The sequence below is a fragment of the Tenrec ecaudatus genome, chromosome 1 (assembly GCF_050624435.1).
Source record: "Tenrec ecaudatus isolate mTenEca1 chromosome 1, mTenEca1.hap1, whole genome shotgun sequence".
In the NCBI taxonomy this organism is placed as follows: Eukaryota; Metazoa; Chordata; class Mammalia; order Afrosoricida; family Tenrecidae; genus Tenrec; species Tenrec ecaudatus.
The window spans coordinates 246,523,575-246,535,452 of NC_134530.1; the positions used below are offsets into that span (position 1 = coordinate 246,523,575).

The 11,878-nt window shown below is 44.9% G+C and overlaps 1 protein-coding gene across 2 annotated transcripts in view; it reads right to left on the bottom strand.

Annotated features, from left to right (window-relative positions):
• Positions 1-8,870, bottom strand: part of TP53BP2 (tumor protein p53 binding protein 2) — an 83,553-nt gene extending 74,683 nt beyond the window's left edge. For both annotated transcript variants that reach the window (XM_075530636.1, XM_075530646.1), the window contains exon 1: positions 8,613-8,870. In XM_075530636.1, the coding sequence (XP_075386751.1) occupies positions 8,613-8,639 (27 nt within the window). In that variant the 5' untranslated portion in view covers positions 8,640-8,870. The remainder of the gene's footprint in view (positions 1-8,612) is intronic.
• Between the last annotated feature and the right edge of the window lie 3,008 nt (positions 8,871-11,878).

Here is an 11,878-nt window from a genome sequence, read left to right on the forward strand (position 1 = left end):
TAGAACAGTACCTGGAATATAGCAGATGTTCACGAAATACTAAATACTTATCAATCAAATGTCCCACAAATGACCAGGACGAATCATCGCCAGATTCGCTGAAGAATGAAGGGCAATGATGTAACGTATTATCACTATTCAAACAAAATTCCCTGTTTCTGATCAGCCCACCTGAACTAAACAGAGTCACTGTTTTTTTATTCTTTTTTTTCATAGAGCGCGAACGCAGTCTATCACTATTTCTTTATATCCAAACAACCAATTAGAGATACTTTTCTTCCACCCACCGTGCCTCCAGTGGTGGGCATTCCTCCCAGGGGCATAACTGTACCATTCAAGCAACTGGAAATTCTGGAAGATGAGGATTAGCCCAAGAGCAGGCATTACACAGTCTCTCCCTGTCCTCCCTCCTCCATTTCCTTTTCCTACATCACCTCCGAGTCCTGGTGGTGCTCTCACCTCTAGAAACAATATTCTTTAACACCCTTCCAAAGGGGGTCTTTGTGCAATGGAATACGAAACTCACCTCAGTCAGAAGGAGAACAGGTGAATTATAGGATGGACGGAGCATGAAGACATGAAGCTGAGGGAAATAAATCAGTCACAATAGACACAGACTGCATGACCTCGCTTAGGTAAAAGTACGAGAGTAAACAAATCTACAGAAACCAATTTGTACTCCTGGTTCTAGGAGCAGGACGAAGGAGGAAAGGGAGTTCACTGCTTCTGGAACACTGGTTTCAGTTTTAAAAAAATCACGCTGAGTAAGGAAGGGTAGGGATGCATACCCGATTATTATAATTGCTGTAAAAAGTAGAAGTGTCAAAAATTGTGGAACAATTTACAACAACAAATGTACCTGATGAGCTTGCTTATGTACAAACAAATAACTCATGGGATTAGCGTGGAAGTTTAGGGTCATGATTTCAAGAGACATCCCAATTAATTGGTCTAACTTTGGAACTCTACGGAGGCGTTCTAGTCTGTCCTGCAGAGTTGCTATGAACTGGAATCATCTCAGCAGCAATGGTTTGGAAACTGACCACAAGAGCTAAACATGTCCTATGTCTATCAGGGTGTATTCCAATCAGAGATTCTATACAATCCTGATCAGAAGGGGGGAATGTAGAACAGAATTTCAAATTCTCATAGACTCAGACTTGCCACTCTTAGCTACCCGGACATAGGTCTTTACCTGGAACTAAAACATCCCCTTTAGTCTGGTTAAAATCAAGTAACAGTTTAGCTGGATTAGTAAAGAACGTGTGCCCTGAGGACTGTGCTTTTTAAAGATCTAGCCACAGAAGATCAAAGACACTCTGGTGGCGCATTGGATTAAGCATTGTGTTGTTGACTGGACAGGTCAGTGGTTCAAGCTCACCACCCACTTTGCAGGAGAAAGACGAGGCTGCTTGTTTCCATTTACAGTCTCAGAAACTGAGGGAGCAGCTCTGTCTGCCCCGCAGGGCTGCTGTGAGTCAAGTTCACTTGACAGTACTGGGATACAAGGTAACAACAGCAAAGGAAAAGGTTAGATAGGAATCTACCACTAAAAAAAAAAAAAAACACCTCACTGTCCTTGAGTCAATTCCATGACTGGTGACCTCGTAGAGAATTTCCCCTTGGGGTTTCTGAGGCTGTAAATCTTTACGAGATCAAAAAGCCTCGGAGCCTCTGGTGGATCTGATCTGCTCACCTCATGGTTTGCTGCCCAGCACTTTACCCAGTTGGTTACCTACTTTGCCGTCTATGAGATGGAGGTAAACACAGCTGAGAAAGGCGGACAGAGAATGGCAGCACAACTCAAGGGCCATAATCCATGTCACTGAATTGTATACTTAGAAACTGTAGAACTAGTATAATTCTCCACAACCGCAAAAAGAAAAATGTAAGCAAAAGTTCAGTATTTATTGGCTGAATACACATTTTTGATGAAAATGTGATTCTCTTAACTAAATAAAGTTTGACTTTTGAGTACATTTTTAAATACATACATCATATCATGCCAAAGTTCAATCCTGTCAAGCAGAATTGTACAATTGCTACCACAATCAGTTTCCAAATGTATTAGTCTAGGTAAACAATGTAAACAAATCCACAGAAACTCATATCAGAGTTTTATATAAAGGGTAAGTGTACATTAAGAAAGCATCCCAACCCAGTGCTGTCCAAGCCCATAAGTCCAACATTAGCCCAAATGTCCGACACCAATACACAAAGGCCTCCTCCATCTCACAACACACACACAATGATGCCAACTGCAGGAGGAAAGCCGAGTCAGTGAACATGTAAGCATCTCAGCGCTGGCAGGGCTCTCCACACGGCTGCTCCAGCACCCAAGGCTTCATCGGGGTAGGTCCATGCAGCTTCTCCTCGGGGATCTTTTGCAGGAAAGTGAGCCTTGCCAGATGAAGCAGGGAACTGGTTAAAGCAGCTGCACCCTAGTCCGACCATCCGAAAGCAAGAGACCTGAGAATGAGTAGAAAGGCGAGGCTCCCGGAGCCGTTGGCAAAATAATCCTTAACTCTGTCACCAAACATTCTTTTTCTACGTGGACTCTTTTCACCAAAACTGACTACAATCAACACACGTATGAAACTAGTGCCCATTGCCTGCACCTTGTAGAACTGTGGTTAAATTTGCATTTCTTGATACAACACTTCTTTTGCGAGGACAGAATGTGAACTATTTTAACAATCACTGCCTCCTCCACACTTTGTTGTCCCTAAAAGATCTCTTGATGTCTCCAACTTCTCCTCAGCTCTCTCCAATAAAGTAAGAATGTGAATGCCTCACCTATTACTCCAACTGAAGTGCACACTGCACGTGCAGCCACGCCAGCTCCGTCTTCCCCTCTCACCGCCAGCAGAAACAAGTATTCCCCAATAGCTGACCTCAGTGGCATGAGCAGAGAATGCGCTGGATTCCTACACTCTTAAGCCCCATCCTCCGACTCTTGAAGATTTCATACTTGGTAGGAGAGAAGGCTACGGAGTTTTTTATATGATGACGAATCATACCAGCTTAACTCCAAATGCCGACGCCCGATTTCAGCTGGAGAACCAAGAACAGCTCGGTTTTCAATTCACTTCGGAAACACGGTTTTCAGGAGAGCAAAAAACAATGGTGGAGTAACAAAAAAGATTTGAAAAATCAAAAAAAGGCTCACAGTGTTCCTGGAAAGATGCAGAAAAGAAAGGCTTGGTGTTTACTGTCTGTTGATAAGGAGGTACCTGCAGAAGGAGAGAAAGCATTCTTCCTGCTGTGCGGTGTAAGAATAAATAACCCTTGGCATCCCTTGCAGGCAAGGAAAGTCTCTGTATGTTTACTTCTGAATGCCAGCAGTTTTGTACTTGTGCTAAATAGCTTTACAAGGCTACATCTGGCTCTCTGAAACAGGTAACAAAAATGGGGACATTTTCAAGTGCCTTTTAGCTTTTAATTCAAATTCAAATGCCTTTTAGCTTTTAATTAATTAAGAAGTCACAAACCCCCAACTACAGCACATGAAATGTGAGGCACTTTCCATTTCTTAAATATTAAGCCTTTAATAGCCTTTGGGAATTACACCTGGCCAGTAGGATGTGTGTATTTCCACGCATGCAACATCAAATATACAATATGTGACTCGCACATATAGAATATGTACAGCCATGTATGTGTGCAACCCCAGATATAGAAATACACATTCTACTGATCAGGTGTCAAATTTCTAAAAGGAATACTAACGGCGATACTAAAATATCTTATTTTAGTTCCTACATTCCCAATATAGACGATCAAACAGTAAGATAATATTTTATAGTATCATAGAATAACTAAAAATAAGTCTACTTATTTTAATAAGACAAAATATCACAAATTAAAATCACCATCAGTTTAATTTTAACTTTTTTAATTAAGTTACTATTTTCCCACAAGATATTATTCGTGTAAGGACTATAGAATGACATTGACCTTCAGTTAAACAGAATGCTGAATGAATGGGGAAGCTCATTTCCTCAAGTCACTTGGGATAAGTAGGTCTTTTTCATTTTCAAAGTATTAATAAACATGAAACAAAATGTGTTTAATTTGTGGGATGGAAAATTACTTTGCTCTGTAAACCTTCACCCAAACAAAAATTTAAAAGTTCAAAAGCAAAATTTTAAAATAATAATGTCATAATATAAATATTTGGGAGAAAGATGAGGCTTCCTACTCCCCTAAGAAGACAGTATGGGAAACCCTGACTTAGAGGGGTACTGTGAGTCAGCACTGGCTCAAGCGCAGTAAATCTGGTTTGGCTTTTAATATGAACAAGGAGCTGAAAATATATGATTCAAATGTACAGTTATTCTTTATGCTACTTGAACTAACCACGTGTGGCTATCTAAAGGAATTAAAACTATTTGTTTAAAAATTAAATCATGTGTTTTAAGAAGCCATCAGCCACCTGTCAAGCAGTAGCCACATGGAGAAGCCTCCTGTATAGGACCGTGTGGACAGAGAACATTTCTGTCATGCTGTTGTTCTCAGGGGCCCTTGGTTCTGCCTCACAGTGATCCCATGCCTAACAGAACAAAACACTGCCGCCTCGAGTCATCCTCACAAGTGTGGTTACGTTGTTAAACATTGATGCCAAATGTGGGTCACCTCTCGTGGTAAGAATTGCTTTTAGAAGAATTAATACCAAGGAGGTAGAGATTAAAGATGTCCCAAATGCCTACCTTTTCCAAGATGTCATTCTGTTCCATTTCCCCTTCACTCCTCCCTTGCGTCCCTGGGCTCTGCGACTCACTGTGACATCTCACAGAAACGCACAAACCCTCAGGGAAATGTCTCACGTGGTGGTGGCTGCTGTCAAGTCCCTAATCTGAAGGTCAGGTAAAGGCGACCCAAATGCAGGGACCAGAACCAGAAACCAAACTTGTCAGGAAGTCAGAAGAGGTCTTCTTGCTTCTGCTAAGGCTCAATCAGAAAATGAAGGTCACAAAAAAAGGGAAGGCTCAGCTGAAGGTGTGACTTTTATCTTTCAGCGGGCCACACCCCCAGGAAAGTAAAGGACAGTGGCTTAATAAATCACACCCTCTAAAGTAGAGTCTAAAGGTACATCCCACCATAATCCTGCCACCGAGAACTCCTTCCAAAATGGGATTATAACTATAAGCGTGGAGGCTAGAATTTACAACGCGCCACAAAAGGGATTATGGCAAACAAGATTATGGCTAGAAGGGCCACATTAGGAAATGAACTACGTTTCATCCCTATTATTAGACCCACTGCCGTCAGTCAAGTCCATTTCAACTCAGAATGATGGTAACTATGTATGAATTCTGAGGCTGTAAATCTCTACAGGAGCAGCTCTTACTGAAGCACTGCCACTGAGTCAGTTCTGACTCACAATGACCCTATAGCGCAGGGTGGAACTGTCCCTATGGTTGGGAGGCTGTAAATCTTAATAAATAAAACTCACCGCCACCAAGTTGGTGCCAACTCATATGGGCCCTATAGAACAAGGTTGAATGGCGCCCTGTGAATTTCTGAGACTGAAACTCTGCAGGAGTAGAAAGCTTCATCTCTCTCCTGAAGCAGATGGTGGTTTCAAACTGTTGACTCTGTAGTTAGCAGTCCAACACATAACCACTCTGCCACCAGGGCTCCTTAGAAATCATTACAGGAACAGAAAGCCTTTTCCTACCCCTGTGGACCAGCTGATGGCCTCAAATTGTGACCTTGAGATTAGTGGCCCAATGCATAATTCACTCTGCTACCAGGGCTCCTTAGCTCTGACAAAGCCAAGCTTCGCTGGCCTTTCCTGTGTCACTGGCACAACACTGGGTATGTTCTGCTTCACTACTTTAGTAACAAGCACAAATTTTTATAGCATTTTATCCGAAAAGACCAGTGTATGCTTTCAGAGTCAACTAAACTCTTATAAAATATATACTTGAAAATATAACACATAATACAGTGAAAGCTGGCACTGTCGGGTAATCACTGCTCTGTGAACTGCAAGGTTGGAAGTTCAAACCTACCAGCCTCTGCTACTGTCAAGACTTACAACCTCTAGAAGCCCTAGATAGGATCCCTATGAGTCAGAATCGACTCAATGACAGTGGGTATGGGTGTGTTTTTTTGTTTTGTTTCCTTTGAGGGGGGTGGAAGGGAGGCAGTTTGGTGTCATTTTTAAATTGTGGGAAAAATTTCCCTTTAATGATTACTTTCATTTGCTAATCAACTACAATAAAAGGGCTTACTAAAAATTACCCTCAAACTACAAATGATCCCTTCTTTAAGGAAAAAAAAAAGGTGTCACGTATGAAAGATTAATCAGTTCTTCCTCCCACGTTGGAGAAATATCGTCAACCAGAGATACTAAGCACGTCAAGTATCTGAACAGCAGCATAATTATCGCACCCAGTGCTGCAGTACTCTATCATTACCTCTTACTGTGGTGATGCGCCGCGCTTGTCTACTTATTTTTAGCTAGCCTACTGAAACACACATTCCACTTCTGGATCTGGTTCCAATTATCACTCCATGTCCCACATGAAAGAGAGGGGAGGGGGCAAAAAGACATGATTCTCTACCATTGGATGGGAAAGCACAGGAGTACAATTTGAACATTTTTAATATAAGACAGTCTAAATAGCAATAGAAACTTGTCTCTAAAAGCAAATCAGGGCAATTGTGTACATGCTGCAGCATATTTAAGCACAATCATTTTTCCGGATGAATTGGTTAGAATGTTTTAAAGTAATACAATGTAACAAAACTGTACTCACACTGGAATAAAAATCAAGGCACAAAGCTGAAGGTGAGAAATGTATTCAATAAGATAATTGTATCTTCTAGTACCCCATATATTATAGGGGTGCACACATAGCATATTCAATGAAAAATGGTCTCATTATTTTTATATCACCAGCAAGCAAAGGAATTGCAAAGGGATCTCCAGTTAAACCAATACCAACCATGTGGCAGCCCTTACCTAGTGGGCAAACGACTCCACACTCTGCACAGTACAAACTGCCTCCCAAACAGTAACTCTAATTCCCACAACCACACGAGGGGATAGGTGCTCCTGTCCTCCCATTTTAGAGATGGCAAAACTGAGGAACGTGCCAGTAAAGACAAAAAGAAAATAGTCAGATAAGCCTGTGATCACAAAAGTAGAAGAAACTGATGAAACGGGAGCTTTGAGTCTGACTCAAAAATCTGTGTAGGATTCTACTCTGGCATCAGGAAGCAATCCATTAGAACCAGAGAGCCAAGTAATTTAGTCTCAGGAGCAACGTAATTTCTCATAAATCCTAAGGAGTTGTTACACAGTTGGGAGAAAGTAAACTTTCCCAAGTTTTAAGAAAGGATACAGAGGCAAAAAAGAAAAACTGATCTTTTAGGAAGAAACCACATAGCAGCGGTTCTGTTGCTCCTTCAGTTCAGAGGGAATTAGCAAACAACCTGCTAAAGTTATTTCAAGACAAGGAAATAGGAACCCAAGAAATAAGAATACTTAACAGCAAATTCCCACCTGGTACACACCCATGGTGCATACTTTCATAAGGCATTCATGTCACAGACCTAACTTCGTAACCAAGTATTAAATTTTAAAAAGATGCCTACTGAAACTTTCAAATTCCTTAAATCCCAGTAGGCCCAAATATTCTAAACCATCTAAACCTATTCATCCATTCAAAGAAGCCAATGTGTCCAGTATGTGGGGTTTAGGAAGGCCTCCCGTACAACCCTGATTTCAAATAAGCAAATTTGTCACCACTCTATTACACAGACTGTAAAAGTTGTTTGATCTATCCAATGAAGCCACAATAAAAGATCAGATGATTGCAAGGTGACCGCACTTCAGTGGGAGAGGGGCAAGTACAACTTTCATGAGAAAATACATCCCTCAAGTCTGCACAACCCACTGCAACCCTCCCAAGTCTGCAATCGTTTAAGAAAGTGCATTTGAAAACTCACAGCCTTTTCTTCCCCAGTGCGGAACTCAAACCTGCAGTCCACCTGTGGCGTGGAGACCACGTCAAGAAATCTATGCGGCTTGTTAAGTAGCCATGCGCACACATAACAAGCGAAAACTTTCGAAAACGTTGTATTTACTAAAAACCCATTTCCAGAAGGAGCGTAGCTTGTCACTTGGTTGCTACCGAAGATACCAAGATCTGAATTCATACAAAAGCACCGGTACAATTCTCAGCAAGTATGTTTCACTCCAACAAAGAGGTTGTTTGGCTCGGGGTGGTAGTTTCATGCGTCTTTGTTTGTCTCTTTCCCAACAGAGGTCCACACAAAGGAAAGGGCTCCTTTTGCCTCCGCTCTTGACCTTCAAGAACAGCAAAAAGTCGGGACCCAGATAAAAAGTTTTCGCCTTGGCCCGGCCAGCGGCTGCTCGCTGCGTGCTCCGGCGCAGCGGCCGGTCCCTCGCCTCTCCGTGGGTTTCCCCACTCTCCGCCGCCGGGACCGGGGGGCGCCGGGAGGATGGAGCCGCGCCCCTCCCGACCCCGGCCCGGACCCCCCGGCGCCGCGCGGGCCTGCAGACCCCGATCCCACGAGGGAGCCGCCGCCGAGCGCGGGCAGAACCCCACCCGGACCCTCGGCCCCGCACCGCTTACCGGCATCATGTTGGACCCGAACCGCATCGAAGCGGGTGGCCAAACGCAGCCTGGACCCGAGCAGAGGCGACCAGGGGTCGCGGGGGAGGGGAGCAGGGCGCGCGGCTGGAGCAGGCGGCGGACCTGTTGCGAGGCGACGGGGGCACGGACCGCGCGCGGATCCGCAGAGCCGGTCCCGCTAGCCCGGGCGCCGCCGACCCCCGCTGGGCCCCGGACGCGGCTTTGTCTCCCGCTCGCTGGCGGCGGCCGCGACTGCCTCGCTCGCTCCGAAACCAACTAATCCCGGGGCCCGGCTCCGCCCCCCGCGCGCCGCGCCCCGTCCGCGCAGCGCGAGGCGGGCCTGGGGGAGGGGAGGCCGCGCGCACCGGAGCCCTGCGCGCGCACCTGCGCGGGCGCGGCGGGTGGGCGGACGCGCGCGCGCGCCCGGGGAGGGGGCCGCCGAGCTCCCTCGTCTTCCTCCTCCCTCCGCGTCGCCCAAGTGCGGCCGGGGGCGCGCGGCCGAGTGGCGCGGGGGCGCGCGCGCGCCTCCGAGCCGGCCACCCCAGGAAAGGGAAGCGTTCTGAAAGCCGCGGAGAGGGCGCCAGAGCTGTGGCCGTCGCCCCCACTGCAGTTTCGGGTTGTGTTAGCGAGTCGAGCTGCCCCGGGAGCCGAGTTGGCCGCCTGGACGGGGTGGTGCGCCGCGGCAGCGCCGCCGAGCCGCCCGGAGGGAGGCGACTGGACGCTCGAGGGAGGACCCGGCGGTGCCAACTCCCCGGAGGCCCCAGGACCTGCCTGGGCCCAGCAAAATGGAGATGGCGTTGTTGTTGCAGCCTGCAACACATTCCCGAAGTTCTCCAGCTGTTAACTTTTCATCTCCTCTGCTGTTGTCCAAATTCTGAAAGCCAGGGCTTACTTTCTGTTGTAATAATAAGTAAATAAACTTTAAAATGTGTCCGCCACCCTGGGGGGGGGGGGTCTTCTTTTCAGTTGCTCAGGAATCCCCCGAATTTACTCTTTGATGGGCGCCTTGAGACCAGTTGCTGATGCTGGAGAGGGGTCCATACTGTTGCTTGTTGGAGGGGACTTGCTGCGCAGGAAAAGGGCAGGGACTCACCCACAGTGTCTTGGAAAGAGTAGCAGAACTGGGCAAGCACCTTCGCTTCCCAAGGAGACACAAACTCCAGGAACACCGACCCATGAAGCTATACTTAGGATGTTTCACGCCAACTCTCAGAAGCGTTGTTCTCTCTTTCCACATAATTCGAAACTTAAAGAGTAACCACAGAATCCCATGCCTAATAGAATTGTCTCAGAATTCCCAACGCCGCCGTGCTGGGTTTATGGATTATGCAAAGACATTCGGACTGTGTGGATCATAACAAATGATGGAGAACACGGCAAAGAGTGGAAATTCCAAAGCACTGCATTGCGGTGTGCGCAACCTGTACACAGATGGAGTGTCAGGTGTTTAACAACACAAGGCATACTGCATGGTTAATCAGGAAAGGTGGCATCAGTTCGCCACATTTATTCCATCTGTGAACTGAGCAAAGAATGCAAGAAGCTGGACTACCGGAAGAAGAATTAAATGAAGGCGTCAGGATTGAAAGAAGGCGTATGAACCTTGGTTATTCAGATGACGGATGACGGGCCTCACTTGCTGAAGTGAAGAGGACTGAAAGCATGACTGATGAACATCAGAGCTTGCAGCCTTCACTTTGAATTGGAAATGCTGAAAAAAAAAAAAAGGAAGCCAAAATCCACATTGGTCCACAACTGGACAATAAAGTTGTCAAGGATTTAATCTTGCTTGGATCCCCAATCAATGCTCATGGAAGCAGTCGTCAAAAATCAAACACTGGGTAAATCTGCTGCAGAAGACATCTTCCAAGTGTTCAAAAGCGACGATGTTCCTTTGAGGACTAGGGTGTACCTGACAGAGCCATGGCATTTTCTTTTTATCTTATTGTTATTAATAAATTATTTTACTGGGGGCTCTTACAGCTCTTATAACAATCCATACATCAATTGTATCATGCACATTTGAACATATGTTGCCATCATCATTTCCAAAACATTTTCTTGTTACTTGAACCCTTGGTATCAACTCCTGTTTTCCCCCCTCCTTCCCCCACCCTTCCACCCTCGAGAACCCTAGATAATTTATAAATTATTTTTTAACATTTTGTTAGGGGCTCATACAACTTTTATTATAAATTATTTTTAGTTTCATATTTTACACCATCTACCGTCTCCCTTTTCCCACATTTCTGTTGTCCGTCCCCCCAGGAGGTACTGGGGTGGGGTTGTACTTCGGTCATTGAGATGGGTTTCCCTTCTTCTCCCCGCTGTTCCCCCCTTCTGCCTGTCCTGCTCTCATTATTGGTCCTGAGGGGTTTATCTGTCCTGGAATCCATGTGTCCAGAGCTCTTATCTGTACTAGTGTACATGCTCTGGTCTAGCAGATGTGTAAGGTAGAACTGGGGTCATGATAGTGGGGCAGTGACGCATTAAAGAACCAGAGGGATGCTGTGTGTTTCATTGGTGCTGTACTGCACCCTGTCGGTGTACATAGTGTCTATCCCCTCATATGTATACAAAAGCAGAGTAATGAATAAGGAAGACAGAAGAAAAATAATAATATAAAAAATTAAAATTAAAAAAATAATAATACAATTGATTTATGATGTTGGTGAAGACTATTGAATAGATTATAGTTTTCCAGAAGAACAAACAAATCTTTCTTGGGAAAAGAGGGCTAGGTCCCTGGAGGAAATCATGCATGGTGAAAAAAACAGATGTCCCTCAGTGAAATGAATTGGCGTCGTGGCTGCCCGATCAAACAGGACAAAGCCTGTGAAGATGCCACAGAATTGGCAGGAGTTTGTTCTCTTGTACATAGGGCCACTATGAGTTGGAACCAACTCAATCATACTTAGTAATAGCCATCTCATAGAAGCAGACTTTTGACTAACGAAGTCCTTAAACCTCTGCACCACCAATGTTCTTAAATAAAGAGCCTGGGCTTCTCTAGTTTCAAGGATGGACAATTCGTCCTCAATCTAACACACGGATGTATATGTGTATGCCCGTTACCAGAATTTCCATCAAACTAATAGTGGCGTCATCTTAGGTGTCAATCTCAGAAAATGTTAAAGCATGACTGACTCAATTAAAATAAAAGTTCTCCCAAACCTGAAAGTCTAGTTCTTTTGAAAGAATTATCCTGAATTAAGTAATGAGAATCTTTATTCATTATTTATAAGTTACCTACCAAGCACTGAGTA